The 17,390-nt window shown below is 35.2% G+C and overlaps 1 protein-coding gene across 2 annotated transcripts in view; it reads left to right on the top strand.

The window, feature by feature from the left end:
* The window catches only part of LOC114053478 (kinesin-like protein KIF6), a 451,087-nt gene that overhangs the window by 129,950 nt on the left and 303,747 nt on the right, over positions 1 to 17,390 (top strand). The window contains exon 7 of one of the 2 annotated variants that reach the window (XM_027876577.1): positions 16,056 to 16,262. The exons of the other annotated variant lie outside the window; for it this stretch is intronic. Within the exon in view, the coding sequence (XP_027732378.1) occupies positions 16,056 to 16,262 (207 nt within the window). The remainder of the gene's footprint in view (positions 1 to 16,055; positions 16,263 to 17,390) is intronic. 2 annotated transcript variants of the gene reach the window in all.

The raw sequence follows: 17,390 nt of genomic DNA, 5'->3' as shown, positions 1-17,390 counted from the left end.
ATGTGTAGATGATCAAAGTGGGGAGGTATAGCAAAAACACTGAATGAGAGGCAGGATCCCAGATGATCTTGACGGGCTAAAGTGTTGGGATGACTCTAAGAAGATGAAATAAATTAGAGAGAACTGTAAAGGCATAAAGAAAGCCAATTTCTCAAGTACAAGATCAGGGAGGCATGGTTAGATGATAAAAGTTCTTGTACTTTAGCAGGATTAATATAAATCAAGTGTGTGGCTTGGCAGCCCAAAATGCTGATGCAGTCTTGGACTTCATGGAGAGGCAGAGCTTCCAGAAGTAGGGTGATATGGTCATATTGTGTTTTGCCTTTGTCACATCTTGTTCCTAATAGTGTGTTCAATTCTGGGTGCCACATTCTAAGAAGGACATTGATAGACCAGAGAATATTCAGAGATAGGCAACTAAGAAAGTGAAGGGCCTTGAGTCCAGGTCTTTTTAAGCTGAAATCTTTCCCAGGTCTCTGTTTGAAGCAATGCCCATTCAGTGATTAAGGCGAGGTAAGAAGTGAGGCAAAGAATGACTTCTTTGACCTACTTTTAAAAAAAATCAGTCTGGGAGGGGAAGACCCTCAGGATTTCTGGCCAAAACAGAAACAATTGCTATTTATGTTCACTCAGGAATCAAGGCCCAAACAGTGACCACAAAGTGGGCTTGGGTTGGGACCTATTGTTGGCCAATCAATGAGAGCCAGAGTGAATTGGGTTTAAGGCGTAGTCCTTAAGAAAGAAATCTAGCCAATAAACTCCAAGATATCTTTCTAGGTTTCAGTGATCAAAATTTACATTCCTTAGGCAGAGTACCTACAGGTAAGGGTATGATACCATATGTGGACAGAGGAAAAGAAAAAAGAGGAGAGGAGGAAGAAGAAAGGAAGGAAGGAGCTGAGTTGCCCAGTTGGAACTGGTCAGTTGGGTCCCCAGTGGGGTGGCTCGTGCTGCTCACAGTTGTTGTTTGTCCTTTGTTCTCAAAGAGGGTCATGATATCAAGAAGCGGATGCCATGACTTGCAAGTGAATTGTATTTAAGTCGGGGGGGAGGCTGTGCAAGGTCACCAATCTCACTTTCTCCTCTGGAGCCATCTGGGTCCAGTGGCAAGATATAGATCAGGACAACTGGAGATGACCCCCTCAAGTATTTGAAGGTCTATATGGAGGAATTCAACTTGTTCTTGGTTCCAATGGGCAGAAACAGCAGTAACAGAGGATGAAAGTTGCAAAGAGGGAAATTTAGGCTTGATATCAGGGAAAATTTCCTAACAATTAGAGTTGTCCAAAAATGCAATGCCTTATGAGGTTTTGGTTCTCCCTCCTTGGAGGTCTTCAACAGAGGCTGGATGACCACTTGAGAGATAAGTTATCATGAGAATTTCTTTTGTGTGTACATTAGACTAAATGATTGTTGGGATCTCTTCCAACTCTCAAATTCTGATTCTGACTAAAAATACACAGAGAGACAGTGTGATATAGTGAGGAAAGCTCTATGCTTGAAATCCAGAAAAATCTGTGTTTGAATCCCGTTGCTGATGCTTGCTAGCAAGTGTGGCCATTGGCAGTGACATCCTGTCAGTTGTCTCATCTACAAAATCAGGATGCTAATGCTTATAGTATCTACCTCGCAAGGCTCTTACGAGGCTCATGATATGAGATGATATACCTAAAGCACTCTGCAAACATTTAAGCTTAAATATAGGTTATTATAATGTTCTAGAATTCCTGGAAGGAATTTCATCTCTCCAGCAGCTTTCATATGTTTTATAAATATTTTTATAAAAATTTTCATAGTAATGCTTATGCTTTACCTTTAAATAAAAGTCTCATTAGTTTCAACTAAAGGACTGACTATGCACTAGTTATTTTGATAGGAATAGAAACTGTACCTGTGACTTCAATAGTTTAGGGAACTTCTTGATGAGGAAACTCTATCAATGCAGATCAGCATGGTCTAGTCATAGAGAAATTAAGTCACTTGCCAGGACCATACAGCCAGGGTGTGTCAGAAGCAGGACTTGAACCCAGGTTTCTCCTGGATTCAAGGCTGACCTTTTACTCATTATTACACATTGGCTCTCTAAAGAATAAATAATTATTTATTCTTTCTGCAGGAAGGAATGTAATTTTGAATTTTCCCAAAATTTTCCCAAAATGCAAGTTAGAAGCAAACCATTTGAAAGGAGCTATGTAACTCTTATCAAAATGTGAGGGCCAGGGAGGCCTGAGGATGATGGGTATAAGAGGGAGTAGGTTGCAATTCATGCTAGAATTAGCTGACCAGCTGTTCATTGGACATTCTGCACAATAACCTATAAAGTACAGAAAGGAAATAGTAGCCTTATTGTGTGGCTGTGTTTGTTGACAAGAACTCTTTCATTTCTAATGCTCGAAGACATAATCTCCTTGTGTGGTATGAGTAGGAAACAAGATTATGGTTGTAATTAGCTTTGAAAAATCATGTTCCACTTAACTATTTAAAGTCTCACTGGCTAACATAGCACTAAACTTCCTTGGATGGGAAACATACTAGTTATATTGACTTCATAAGGTCAAGTCTCCCTGAGGGTAGAAACTTCATCTTATCCAAACTTTCTGTTTGCCCCTGTGCCTACCATAGTGCTCTGTGCATGTGCAGCAAGAGCTTGACTTAATAAATGAAATCTAAAGAGTTCATTCTGAGACTTCTGCATAAGGGGAGTACAAAATGTAAGTAAAATGGCCAGTCTTGCCTTGCTCCCATTATAATAAGAACAGTGGCTTCCCTTGCACTGGGTTCCACTTTGTATGGTAGTGTGAGGCCAATATCCTTCTAGAACATCTTGACTTCTTTACATCACCTGCTTTGTGTAATCAACAGTAAGTCAACATAATGTATTTGGTTCTCATGGTATAGGTAAGGTCTTCTTTTAGACTTAATAGGGGTTAAGAGATGATCAAGACATGGCCCTACCCTCTTTCATTATTATAGTCACAAATGCATGTAAGTACTGAAGATGGGCACTGAGTGTGGCCTGAGGTGTTCCTCAAGAGATCTCTTTTGATAGAGATCAGTCCAGTCCTAGAAACACTAAGTGACACTAAGTGACACTTCTAAGGTGAAAAACCAGAATTACATAGTTCATTTAGCATCTACCTTGCAGTGATTTCTCTTGGTATGATATTCTTTTAATAGCAGGCCTCCATTGGAGCAAATTGAATTTTCACTCTTTTCTGCCCAAACCTAAGGCTAATAACTAAAAATCTGAAAATTACATGGCAATAAAGGTATAGAAATATAGCCTTATTTATTGCTGTCAGTCATAGTATATGCTTTAACAGCTTGAAACTAAACTAAAATTTTGGGCACCCTGTATATCTTCATACCTGTTATAAACCCTCATGCTTCTATCATTCTTACCATCGTTTCTTTGTAGAATAAATGATGATGAGCCTCCCCTTATATCCTCCTTGAGACATTTCTTGATCATTCATCTATTTAGTACCTATCCCTCCTGAATTTATTTTGTCTTACCTTGTATATATTTTGTATTTTTTATGTGTATATTGTTTCATCAGGTAGGGCTTATTGTATTTTGTCTGTATCCATAGTGCCTTTAATAGTGCCTTGCACATAGGGGATGCTTAATAGCAATATTGACTGTCAGCATAAACAAAAAATCTATACTCCAAATCCCCAAAATTATTTTGATTCTTTTTAGGGGGGGGATTTTTTGATTTTTTTGATTCTTTTTTCATTTCTTGATCTTTCGCATCCGCTCTTTCAGATAGAGAGCTTGCCTCAGAGCCAGTCCCACTCTCACCTAGACTGCCTCAGTGACCATGGGAAAGTGCTTTGAGCCACTCTCTAAGACTAAGCCGCAGAGAAGGCATTGATTTTTATTGGTAGGGGGAGTTTCCTCATTCAGTGAAATTACAAGTCCACACCCTATCCTTGTCAATCAAACTACCAAAAGGTTATCTTATAGAAGCCTTTGTTGTTGCTTAGTTGTTTCAGTCGTGTCTGACTACATGACCTCATTTAGGGTTTTCTTGGTGAAAATACTGGAGTGCTTTGCCATTTCCTTCTCCAGCTCATTTTACAGATGGGGAAACTGAGGCACTTAACTGAGGGTTAAGTGACTTGCCCAGGGTCACATAGCTAGTAAGTGTCTGAGGCTGAATTTGAACTCATGTCTTCCTGATTCCAGGCCCAGCCCTCTACCCAGTACTCCATCAACTACACTACCTAGCTGGTCTGTTTTATAGAGCTAGAAAAAAATAATAAAATTCATCTAGATAATCAAAAGTTAAAGAATATCAAGGGGAATAATAAAGAAAATGGGAAAGAAAGGGACTTAGAAATATTGTATCTCAAACTATACTACAAAGCTGTCATCATCCAAACAATTTGGTACGATTTAAAAATAGAAAAGTTAGTCAGTGGGACAGAGTAGGAATAAAGATCCAGAAGCAAATGAACATAGTAAGCTAGTGTTTTATAAACCCCAACTACTGGGGTAAAAACTCATTATTTAACAAAAGCTACTGGGAAAACTGAAAAGCAATCTGGGAGAAATTAGGCTTAGAATAACATTTCCTATCATATGCCACAAAAAGATCCAAGTGGATGTAACATCTAGATATAAAAAGTCACAATATAAACTAATTAGAGGAACAGGGAAAGAGATACTTTTTACAAGTATGCATAAGAGAAGAGTTCTTGACCAGACAAAATCTAGTATCATAGAGATAAAATGGACAACTTTGATTACATAAATTTGAAAGATTTTTTTTTACACAAACAAAATCAATGCAGCTAAAATTAGAAGGGAAAAAATTAACTTGGAAAAAAATCCTTGTGGCAAATTTCTCTTTAAAGGCTAGATGTTCAAGATGTATAGGAAACTAATTTAAATAAATAAGATCCATTCTCTGATAGATAATCAAAAGATCTCAAGGGAAGAAATCCAAGCTATCAACAACCACATGGAAAGAGTCTCTAAATCACTAAAGCCAAGAAAAATATCAATTAAAATGATTCTAAGGTTTATCTTCTTACCCATCAGATTGGCAAAGATAACAAAAATTTATGATTGGTGGATCTGTTAAATGCTCAAACAGTTCTGGAAAACAATTTAGAACTATATCCCAAAAGTCATTAAAAGTTCATCTCTAACAACTAATAGGCCTATATCCACCAAGAAATCAAGAAGAAGGAAATTAACAATGTGTACAAAAATATTCATTTTGTTGTGGCAAAAAAAATAAAAACTGAAGGGATACCTCTCAAATAGGTAATGGCTAACTGATTTATAATAAATGAGTGTGATGGAATATTATTATGCTATAAAAATTCTGAAAGGGACAGATTTCAGAGAAACCTGAGTAGAGTTATATGAACCAATGCAGAGAACAATTTACACAGTGACTACAACATTATAAAGGAAAGTACCTTTAAAAGACTTAAGAACTCTGATCAATTCAGTGACCAACCATAACTCCAGAGGCCCAATTATGAAGCATGCTTCCCACCTCTTGACAGAAAAGTGATGAACTAGAGTTGCAGAATGAGAAATACATTTTCAGACATGGTCAATGTATGGATTTGTTTTTCTTGACCATGCTAACTTGTTAAAAGGAAGACTTATTGGGCAGGGTTATTGGAGTTGGGAAGAAGAGGTGGTAGTAATAGTAAAATAGAAAAAAAAAGAAAAAATTTATAAAACATTCAAAGAAAATTCACAGAAGAGATTAGGAGGCGATTTGGAGGGTATAACGGAAAAAGAGAGCTGGCTATGGAACCAATGTGCCTGAGATTAAAAATAATAATAATAATAATAATAATAATAATAATAATAATGATGATAACAATTAGGTAATGAGTTTCACAGTTTCATTCAGTTTCAGCAGGTGGGTGGTATAGCAGATAGAACACTTAGACCTAGAGTAAGAAAGACCTGAGTTCAAATGGAGCCTAGACACTTGATAGCTCTGTGACCCTGGGCAAGCAAAAAACAAACAACTCTCTATTTTCTTCAGTTTCTTCATCTGTAAAATGGGGATTAAAATAGCACCTACCTCCCAGGGTTGTTGTGAGGATCAAATGAGATAATATTTGTAAAGTGCCTGGCAGGCATAAATCCTCATATTAAGCATTAACTATTCTTATATACATTCCTCTTAATGTTTAGGGTCTGCAAAGTTGAGAACAAGAAAAAAATATTGAATCAAGAAATTTAAATATAATTTACATTTTTTCCCAGGAGGAAAAAATGGCATCCTCTTCTCTTTCAAATATCTTGAGAATTAATACTTCAACATCTTCAAAATTATGTCATGCCCAGTGCAGACCTCCTCAGCTAGGAAAGAAAGATATGAAAAGAGAATTATCAGCTTGGAAAAAGAGGTACAAAACCTTACTAAAGAAAGTAACTACTTGAAAATTAGGATTAGCCAAATGGAAATTTACAACTTTATAACACAATAAGAAATAATAAAATGAAGTTTAAAAAATAACTGAAAAAATAGAAGAAAATATGAAATATCTCATAGGAAAAACAACTGAGCTAGAAAATATATCAAAGAGCAATAATTTAAGCATAGTTATACTACTTTAAAGCCATGAGCAAAAGAGGGGGAAAAAAGAGCATAGACATCACATTTCAAGAAAAAAACAAACCTGCCCAGATATCTTAGAACTAGAGAGCAAGGTAGAAATGGAAAGAATTTGCCAGAAAGGATTCTGGGAGTAGGTCAGACAATTCTAAGCTCTCCAGATTTCCTCCACAAACAAGACAAAATAACACCTCAAGGTCAACATAGAGTAGCAAAAATAAACAAGAGTTGGGGCAGAACAGCCATCCTCCCGAGACAACCAAGACAACTGGAAAAGGTCCATAGAAAGATCCCAGGATGGAGGTTCCACCCCCAGTGAAATGTAAACACCTCCAACTAGCTCTCTTGAAACAACAAGTGGAGATCCCTGGTGGAAGCTTAGTCGAGAGGTATCCTGGACCTCAGCCACAGGAATTTTCATCTCCTGGACAGTGTGGGGAGTCCAGCATCTGAGCGGGGAAAAATTGAGGGAACCTGTTCTGACAAGGGACCCAAGACCAGTTGTGCTGCTGAGATATGCATTCCAAGGCAAGAAGGAACTAGCACATGGCTGGTGAATGAAGAAGCAGTGGGATGGGGACACTGCTGGCTGTGGGCACTTTCAAAAGAAGTGAGTTCTTGGTCTTGGTTCCAGGCCAGAGAGGAGAACTGCCACTGGAGGGTCCTTAGGAGCAAGAGCATTTCCAGCATAGTGTGCTGAGAAGCCCTAGCTGTAGCTTGGAGGGCAAAGGATGCAGAGGTTGGGCCCAGGACAAAGCTTAAAAAATAACAGTAAGAATGACCTGAGGCCAGAGGCACCCCCCCACACCTCAAGATTAGAGGTGATTATAATAATAAGCTGCTAAAAATTTTTTTTTGGAAAATGAGCAGGTCAAAAGAGAAAGAACTCAACCATAGACAGTTACTATGAGAATAGAGAAAACCAGACTTCATCTTCAGAGGGGAATACTGAAGCAAAAAAAAAGCTTCTCTTTACCTCAAAGAGTAACATCAAACTGTCACCTGCCCAAGAAGAATTAATAAAAGAACTCAAAAAAGACTTCAAAAATCAAATAAAAAAGATTGAAGAAAAAATTTTTAGAGTAAGAACAATCCAAGAAAAACAAGATTATGAGAAGAAAGTCAATCAACTGGAAAAGGAGATCCATAATCTTAAGGAAGAAAATGACTCTTTGAAAATTAGAATTGGCCAAGGGGAAGCCAGCAAAGTTAAAAGAGACCAAGAAGTAATAAAACAAAAGAATGAAAAAAATAGAAGAGAATATGAAACATCTTATAAGAAAAGCAACTGATCTGGAGAAGAGATCAAGAAAAGAAAACATAAAAATAATTGGACTCTCTGAAAGCTATGATCAAAAAAAGCATCTCGATACAGTAATATAAGAAATAATTTTTTAAAATTATCCTGAAGTGCTAGAACATAAGGGGAAAACAAAAATAGAAAAAATCCATCAATCACCACCTGAAAGAGATCCTTGGAGGAAAACCTACAGAAATACTTTAGGAATATTCCAAAACCCCTAGGTTAAGGAGAAAATGTTATGAGCAACAAGAAAAAAAAATAAAAAAAGGCAGAGCTACAGTTAGAATTACACCAAAGCAGTGGCTACAATAAAGGACCACAGGTCTTGGAACACTATATCAAAGAGCAAGAGATCTGGGGTTATGGCCGAAAATATCATACCCAGAAAAGTTAAGTATAATCCTGAATGGAAAAAAAATGGACATCTAATGAATTGACAGACCTTTGGGATTTTATTGCAAAAAAGACCGGAACTAAATAGAAAATTTGACATACAAGATCCAAAAGAAATATATTGTAAACATCAAAGACTAATTACAAGGGACTCACTAAGAACAAATTGTTTACTTTTTATTTGTGTAAATGTAAACCATATATCTAAAATTGTCATTAGTAATTGACATTAGTAATTGAGTAGTTTGAAAGAAGGCATAGGGTAGAGCTGAATATGATGTGATTCTAAAAAGCAAAACAATGTAGGAAAAGGCAAAAAGTAATTATACAAATGAGGTGTGAGAGGAAGAACTGATAAAGAGGAATTAGCTGGGGGAACAGGGCGGGCAGTTCTGGAACCCTGTTCTCTTCAGGAATGGGTTAAAGAGGGAACAATACATACATATCTAGAAGGGTGTACAAGTCTTCTAGATTCAGAAAGAAATAAGAGGGCAATGGGATAGAGACGAGGGAGAGGATAAGGGATGAATAGGGAATAGGATAAGGAGGGATATAGAATGGTGTGTAGATTAACGGAAATGGGATAAAGAGGGAGCAACATATAAATTTAGAAGGGTATAAAAATCTAAATTCAGAAAGAAATAAGAAGATAAGGGTATAGGGTTGAGGAAGAGGGTAAGGAAGAGATTCTTGGGGGTGTAGGTTAAAGAATAGAAGGACAAGATAGTGGGTAGAAGTTAAGTAGAGGAGTGAGGAGGGATAGGAATAAGGTGAGAAGGATAGTGAGGAAAACAGGAAGTAGGAAAATATACAAGTAATTATAGTTTAGAATGTGAATGGGACGAATTTACTCATAAAATGGAAACTGATAGCAGATTCAAATTTTGAATTGAACAATATGTTGTTTTTAGGAAATGCTATAAAAATGAGAGATACACACAAACACGACAGTCAAAGCTAAAATCAGATTTAATCAAAAGAAAAATAGGGAAACTACACTATGTGTCAGTCATATTAATCAATAGTTTTAGACTGTATAAAATATCTAGATAGCATAAAAATATGAGTGTATACCTGCCAAAACAGACACAGGAACTATACGAATATAAACACAAGTCACCTTTTATACGAACAAAGTTAGATCTAAAAAATTGAAATAATATTTATTGTGCATGGGTAGATAAAGTTAATATAATAAAAAATGACAATTTTACCTAACTAATCTATTTATGTAATACCACCCCAATTAAATTACTAAAAATTATCTTACTGAATCAGAAAAAAATAATAAAGCGTTCATTTGGAAGTGCAGAGGGTCAGGAATTTCAAGGAAACCAGGGGAAAAAGATGTGAAGGAGCTAGATTCAGTAGTATCAGACTGTAAACCATATGATAAGGTGAGAGCAGGGTAGAAGTATAAAATTGATAGTTTTGATTATTTTAAGTTAAAATGTTCCTGTACAAATAAAACCCATGGAGCACAAAATAGAGGGAATGCAAAAAAAATTGAGGGGAAAAACTCTCATAGACAGTCTCCCAGATAGAATGTGATTGGGTCGGAATATTGTTGTGGTGTAGGAAATGATGAGCTGATGGATTTAGAAAAATGTAGAAAGATTTGGACTTATAAAGGAAGATGCTATCCACCTACAAGGAAACATATCACAACTGGAAATAAGCATAATGCGGTCTTATGTATATGTGTTTGAGTGTGTATGTGTTTATATGTGTATGTTTATGGATGTATATGTATATTTGTGTATTCATGTATATGTATGTATATGCGTGTATGTATATATGCATATGTATGCATGTGTGTATCTTCATGCTTAATTGTAGCCTTCTTGAGAGGGGAGAGGGAATAAAGTAAAAATTACATGGTAGAGGATAAAAGAAAACATACAAGGAAGCAAAGAAAAGATAGACAGCTTTAAAATAATGTGTAGTATTCATTATATAGATTTTCTTGAAATGGAAAATTTATTGCTTTATATTGAATCCTCTCTTGTGTTCTGCTATGTACATGGCAAATTTTTTTCTTTTCTCATTTTGTACTTAAGTTTAAAATAAATTCAAATATAATGAAAGAAAAAAGATATGAATTGGCAAAAGATAGAGAAGGAGAAGAAGAACAAGAAGAAGAAGGAAGAAGAAGAAGAAGGAAGAAGAAGAACAAGAAGAAGAACAAGAAGAAGAACAAGAAGAAGAACAAGAAGAAGAACAAGAATGAAAGATAGAATTGGCCAATTATCTCCTGAAAGAAAATCCAAGATGAAAACCCCCTGGAAACTCCTGAGTTCCCAGGTCAAGAAGAAAATATGGCAAGAAGCCAAAAAGAAAGAGTCCAAGTACCATGGAACCATTTTGAAGATCACACGACATTTAGCAGCTACTACCATAATGGAGTGGAATGGAGGGCTTGGAATATGATATTCTGGAAGGCAAAGGAGCTAGAATTGCAACCAAAAATAAACTATTCAGCAAAACTGTGTTTAATCCTTGTAGGGAGAAAAAAATGGATCTTTAATAAAATAGAAAACTTTTAAACATTTCTAATAAAAAGACCAGAGCTGAATAGAAAATCTGACATATAAACCCCCAAATTAAGAGAAACATAAAATGTTGAAGATGCAGGAGAAATCATAAAGGATTAAACAATGTTAAACTGCTTACATCCTTATATGGGGAATTATCTTCACCATAGGTCAGAGGGAGTCTAGTTAGAAATATGGCCTGGATATGATTCTATTGTATTTGCATGAGCTCAAAAAGAAAAAAAAAAAGGAGTGGGGATGAGGTATGTACTGGGATAGGAGGGAAAGGAGAGTAAGAATGGGGGAGATTATCTCACATAAAAGGGGTACACCAAAATGAATTCCTATAACAAGGAGAAAGCAGTGGGGTGGGAATGTGGGAAGAGCTGACCGCATTTGAACCTCATTCTCATATGAAATGGTTAAAGAAGAAAAGAATACACATACATAAACAGATAAAGTTGGTACAGAAATACATCATATTCGACAGGGAAATAAGAGGGAGGAATGAGAAGAAGGATAGATTAAGGGAAGTGTTCAGAAACAAAACAAACCTGAAGAGGGGATAGGGTAAACAAGAGAAGATTAAGTGTAAGAGAATATCATGGAGGGAAATACACAGTAATAATCATAACTACAGAGGAGGATATCAGAATTGATTAGAGACCAGAGATCAATAATTTGTTGCTTATAAGAAACACACTTGAAATGGAAAGAAACACATAGTTAAAATAAAAGACTTAAGCAGAATCTATTATGTTTCAACTGATGTAAAAAAGGCAGCACCAGCAATCATGATCTCAGACAAAGCAAAAGCAAAAAATAGATTTCATTTAAAGAAATAAAGAGGGAAACTACATTTTGCTAAAAAGTACCATAGACAATTAATATCAGTACTGAATATATATGCACTTAAAGGAAAAGTTAAATGAATTGTAGAAGAAATAGATAGTAAAATGTTGTTAATGGGGGATCTCAATTTACCCATCTCAGACCTAGATAAATTGAACCATTAAATAAACAAGAAAGAAATTAAAGAGATGAATAGAATTTCAGAAAAATTAGATATGATAGGCCTCTGGAAAATATTGAATGGAAATAGAGAAGTGTGTACTTATTTCTCAGCTGTGCAAATCACAAAAATTGACCATATAATAGGGGGAAAAACCCTCACAAGAAAAGCAGAAATATTGAATTCATATTTTCTGACCATAATACAATATAAACAATATTCAATAAAGAGCCTTTGAAGTATAGGTTAAAAATTAATTGGAAACTGAACAACTTAATCCTAAGGAATGGGATGATCAAAGAAAACAAGCAGTACTTAGACGAACTTTTATATCTCTAAACTTAGCAACAAAAGAGAGAAAGAACAGATCAATGAACGGGGCACACAGCATAAAAAAACTAGAATGGCAACCAGTTAACCGCCCCCTATTAAACATCATTATAAAAATCCTGAAAGTCAAAGAAAGGATTAACACAATTTAAAGTTAAAGAAAAACCATTGAATTAATAAATAAAACTAGGAGCCGGGTTTAAAAAAAACAACAAAATAGATAAATTATTAGATAATATGATTTTTTAAAAAAGAAAGAAATTACCAATGGAAAAATGAAAAAAGAGAATTAACAAGCAATGAAAAATGAAATAAAAGCAATTATTAAAAGCTAATAAATTATTAAAATGCTAATAAAATTGACATGAATGAAATGAATATTTACAAAAATATAAATTGTCCAAATTAACATAAGAGAAAATAGAATACTTTAATAATCTGATCTTAGAAAAAGAAATTGAACAAGCCATAAATGAACTACAAAAAAAACCTAGGATCAGATGCATTTATACATGAATTCTCACTATCATTTTAAGAATAATTTCAATGCTATATAAATTGTTTGAAAAAATAAATAAAGATGGGATCCTACCAAAATATTTCTATGATACAGTATGGTCTTGATACTTAGACCAGGAAGAATCAAAACAAAGAAACTATAGACCGTTCGTTAGACAAGTGAATATTGATGCAAAAATTTTAAATAAAACATTAACAAGAAGTTTGCAGCAATACATCACAAAGATCATACCCTATGAGAAGGCAGAATTTATACCAGGAATGCAAAGTTTCAATACAAGGAAAACTACAAGCGTAGTTGACCATATCAAAAACAATACTAACACAAAGCATGTAGTTTTTCAGTAAATGAAGAAAAACCTTTTACAAAATGCATTGCCTATAACTATTTAAAAAAAAAAACCCCACTAGAAATAGGAATAAATAGAGCTTTCCTTAAAATGATAATTTAACTTCTCTTAGTCTTAGTTCCACATTTATAAAATAAGGAGACTAAAAACTACATGACCTTTATCATTCCTTTCAGTTTTAAATATATGATCGTATTTCCAAAACAGAAGTCATTATCTTTACCCTACACCCTACCTACTTCTCTATTTCTGTTGAAGGTACATGCCATCAGCCTTCCAGTAACCCAGGTTCATAATCCTGAGTTATCTGCAGCTCTCCACTCTCCTCGTATATGGTCTAGCCAAGTCTTGTCAACTCTGCCTCCATCTTTCACATCCATTCCTTTCATTTACATGGTCACCTAGTTAAGGTTCTTATCAGCTAATTCCAAGACTATTGTAATATGCTCCTATTTGGTTTCCCTGGCTCCAGTCTCTGTCTTTTCCAATCGACAAAATGATATTTCTAAAGCTTTGGTCTGACCAAGTTACTCTGCTGCTCAAGAAGTACAGAGGCCTTTCTTTGATGTTTAGAACCCTTCACAGTCTGGCTCCAATCTACTTTTCCAGACTTAACACGGATTATCCCTCTTCATACACCACCTTGCAAGCAAACCGGCTTACTTACTATTCATTATAAACAATATTCCATTTACTGTCTTTCTGACTTTGTCCAGACTGACACTGCCTGTAATGTATGACCTTGATCTCCACTTCTTAGAATTTTAGCTTCCTTCAAAACTCAATTCAAGTAATCTTGTCTATATGAAGCCTTCACAGATGCCCCCAAACTGTTAGTATCCTCTAAATTACTTTGATTTGTTTTAGTATTTAGTTATATGTGTACATGTTATTTACCCCAATAAAATGGAGCTCCTTGAAGGCAGGAACTTTTTTTTTCTTTGTATATTCTCAGAACCCAGCATACTGCTTGGCACATAGGTCACCTTTAATATATGTTTTTTGACTGATTGTCTTTCCAACTCTATCATAAGTTCTTTGAGGGTATGGACTATGTTTCATGTTTCTTTTGTATCCCTAACACCTACCATTATTGTTGAACACAAAGGAAGCACTCACTAAATGGTTAATATGAAATGACCAGAGATTTGGCCATTACTTTGATTTTACCAAAGGCCCTATTCAGTAGTTCTATGTGTACATTTGCATAACATGTGTGTTTAAATTCACATTAATCTACCTAAGTGGTACCATATGTTTTCATGCATTTAAAAATATGTGTCTGTTACAATTCTGCCTTTAAAAAGATAATCAGGAGTATGGACATAAGGAAAAAAGAAGTATGTCCTACATATATATAGGGCAGACACATAGCACATCATCAGACTGAAATGCAAGTAGGTATCTATATACAAATGATATTTTCTGAAGTGTCTAAAATGTTGTTTTTAAGAGAATAGCAACTTCCACTCCATGCAGGAAATTGTTCTAAAAAGTCAGGAAACTGTGGACATAGACTTATAAAACATAATAGTCCAGTATTTTAATTGCAGACCCCAGTTAACCTTCACAAGAATTATAATTTAGTTTGATGTAAAAATCTGATGTTTGCATTCCAGTGAAATGAATACTCAATTCCAGTATTTGTTAAAGGTCCACATTCCAATATATCAGTCTAGAAGCTGAAGACAGCTGTTGGGTTTAGTTTTGACATTATTACATTTATATCAATTGTTGATTTGACTTTCATTATAGTACTGTAGAATTTATTGTAGTGGGAATATAACAGTGAGACAAACCCCATATTTAAGTTCTGCAAATAACAGTCACTTCCAAGGCACCTCAACTCAGGTTCTAAATTTGAACTTGTGGTTTTGCATGCACAGTTATTTGCCGGCCCACGTTTGCATGCAAAATCACATGCTGCCATGGTTAGGGTATTGTTTGTTGTGGCGACAAGTAATGGGTCAAATTTTTAGCCTATTTAACTTCATGTTCTGTCTCTTTATTGCCAAAATTTTGCTAATCATCTGGTTTTGTCTACACTGTGTATCAATTATTTCCCTTTTAAAGCATATGGAATTTGGGGCTGGAAAAATATCCTGAAGTTTCTGTTAGATTTACATTCAGATTTATAAATGTCCACATTTCTTTGGCAAGGTATTATCTTACAGATGTAGATCCAAATCTATTTTCCCATTTATACCACAAAATTCAGATGCATATTGTCCTACAGAAATAAAAGATTATGCTGCTTATCTGTTATGAGTGCATTATGTACTTTGAGTTGTCTTCCTAGTAATGAAATGGGTTAGTGTTGCCTTGCCCCATTTTTGATCAACGTCAAATATTATTGAAATGGTTGACCAGTAATAAGAATGATAATAATATCTAGCATTTGTATAGCCTTTATTATATACCAAATACTGTGCTGAGCACTTTATAAATGTTACCTCTCTTGAGTATCAGAGTACGTGCAGTCTGTGGCCAGGTAGAATGGTAGAATTGTTTAGTAACCAGAGCTCTAGATTTCATCTTAAAACCCAGGTTCAAATTCCAATTGAGACTCTTAGTAGCTGTAGAACTCTGGTAAGTCACTTAAAGTCTCTGTGCTGATTCTACTATCGTTTGGTAAGTGGAGATAGTAATAGCACTTATCTCACAGGGTCGTTGTAAAGATAAAATGAAAAAGGCTTTAAAGTGCTTTGTAATCCTTAAGGTGTTATGTAGAGGGCAGATAGTATCATTATTATTATTATTGCTATTATTAATTCATATAAGCATCCAATCCATGACTGTGGACTCATTAGCATCCTTCTCCTACCATCTGATCTGACTTATCACATCTGATATTCCATTCAGTGTATCAAAGGTATTGGAGAAGACTTAAGCTTTAGGCTTTAAGGAAAAAATGTTTTTACCTTCTCCATTGCTTAAAAATATTGTTTTTGTTGTTGTTTAAAAAAATTATTTTTTTCTTCTAATGAGCTTTTCTTTGGAACTCCACTTTGATAGACTCCTATGAATCAGGCCTCCACGCGTTCCCACTGCATTTTCACAGTTCATATCTCAAGCAAGGAACCAGGCTCTGCAATTGTCCGTCATGCCAAACTCCATTTGGTTGACCTGGCTGGTTCAGAGCGAGTTGCAAAGACTGGAGTTGGAGGCCAGCTTCTGACAGAAGCCAAATATATCAACCTTTCCCTACACTACTTAGAACAGGTAAAACTGACAATGTGAGCACATAGTTCTTGCTTTAGCTTGAAATTGTTTGTTGAACACAAATATTGTTAATAAACTCTCACTACCTTTTTTTTGAGAAAATGCACATAGTACTAATTCCTTTTACATCAGATTTTATTCAAATATCTCTGGAATTATAAAACAGAATTAAGTGTTAGCTTTCTGAACTGCTGGTTGTTTCTTGGATTTGGAGTGGTTGGATACAGTTCCTTTCAGCATTTTTGCTCTTCTGTACTTCCCTGCAAACCATCTGCCACCCACCACATCCTCTTTACTTATTCATTCATCTAACACATGTTTATTTAGTGTTCACTTTGTTCGAGGTGCAGCACTAGGTGCTGTAAGAAATTCAAAGGAGAATAAAATACAATCCTCACCCTAATGGAATGTGTAGGCTAGTAGGGGAGGTAAGACATGTTTATAAATAACTATAATACAAGGCATAATGTGAAAGCATAATAAGAGAAATACAAGTGCTGTGGTATTTCAGAAATTACTTCTGGCTGAAGAGGTCATAATAATAGCTCATATTTTTATGATACTTTAGTAATAATAATAATAGCTAACATGTATCTAACCATATACTATGTGCCAGGCACTGTGCTAACTGCTTTACAATTATTATTTCATTTGATCCTTACAGCAACCCTGGGAGGTAGGTGCTATTATTATCTCCATTTTACATATAAGGAAACTGAGACACACAGAAGTTAAGTGACTTACTCAGGATCATACGGCTAGTAAGTGTCTGAAGCCAGTTTTAAACTTAGGCCCAGCAGTTCAATCCACTGTGCCACCTAGCTACCCTATATTTGCACTTTTCTCATAACACCCCTTTGAGGCAGTCAAAATATTATTCCCTTAACTATTTTATAATTAAGAACAATGGAGCTCAGAGAGTAGAAATGATTTGCCCCTTTCTTGACCCTTAAGTCAAAAAATATTAACTCTCTTTTGCAATGGACCTCAAAGGATGGATAGAATTAGATAGAGTGGAGGGGTTTTTCTAAGCATATCCTATGCGTGTTCCCAGTAGGTGAACTAATTGATAACCTGATCTGCTAGTCTGCCTGAGCCATACAGATAAATACCAATTATAGGGAAGGC

Source organism: Vombatus ursinus, unplaced genomic scaffold, assembly GCF_900497805.2.
Source record: "Vombatus ursinus unplaced genomic scaffold, bare-nosed wombat genome assembly UNPS02014811.1, whole genome shotgun sequence".
Taxonomy (NCBI): Eukaryota; Metazoa; Chordata; class Mammalia; order Diprotodontia; family Vombatidae; genus Vombatus; species Vombatus ursinus.
Note: the sequence above shows the minus strand (reverse complement) of the source record. Positions and strands in the feature narration are given on the sequence as shown.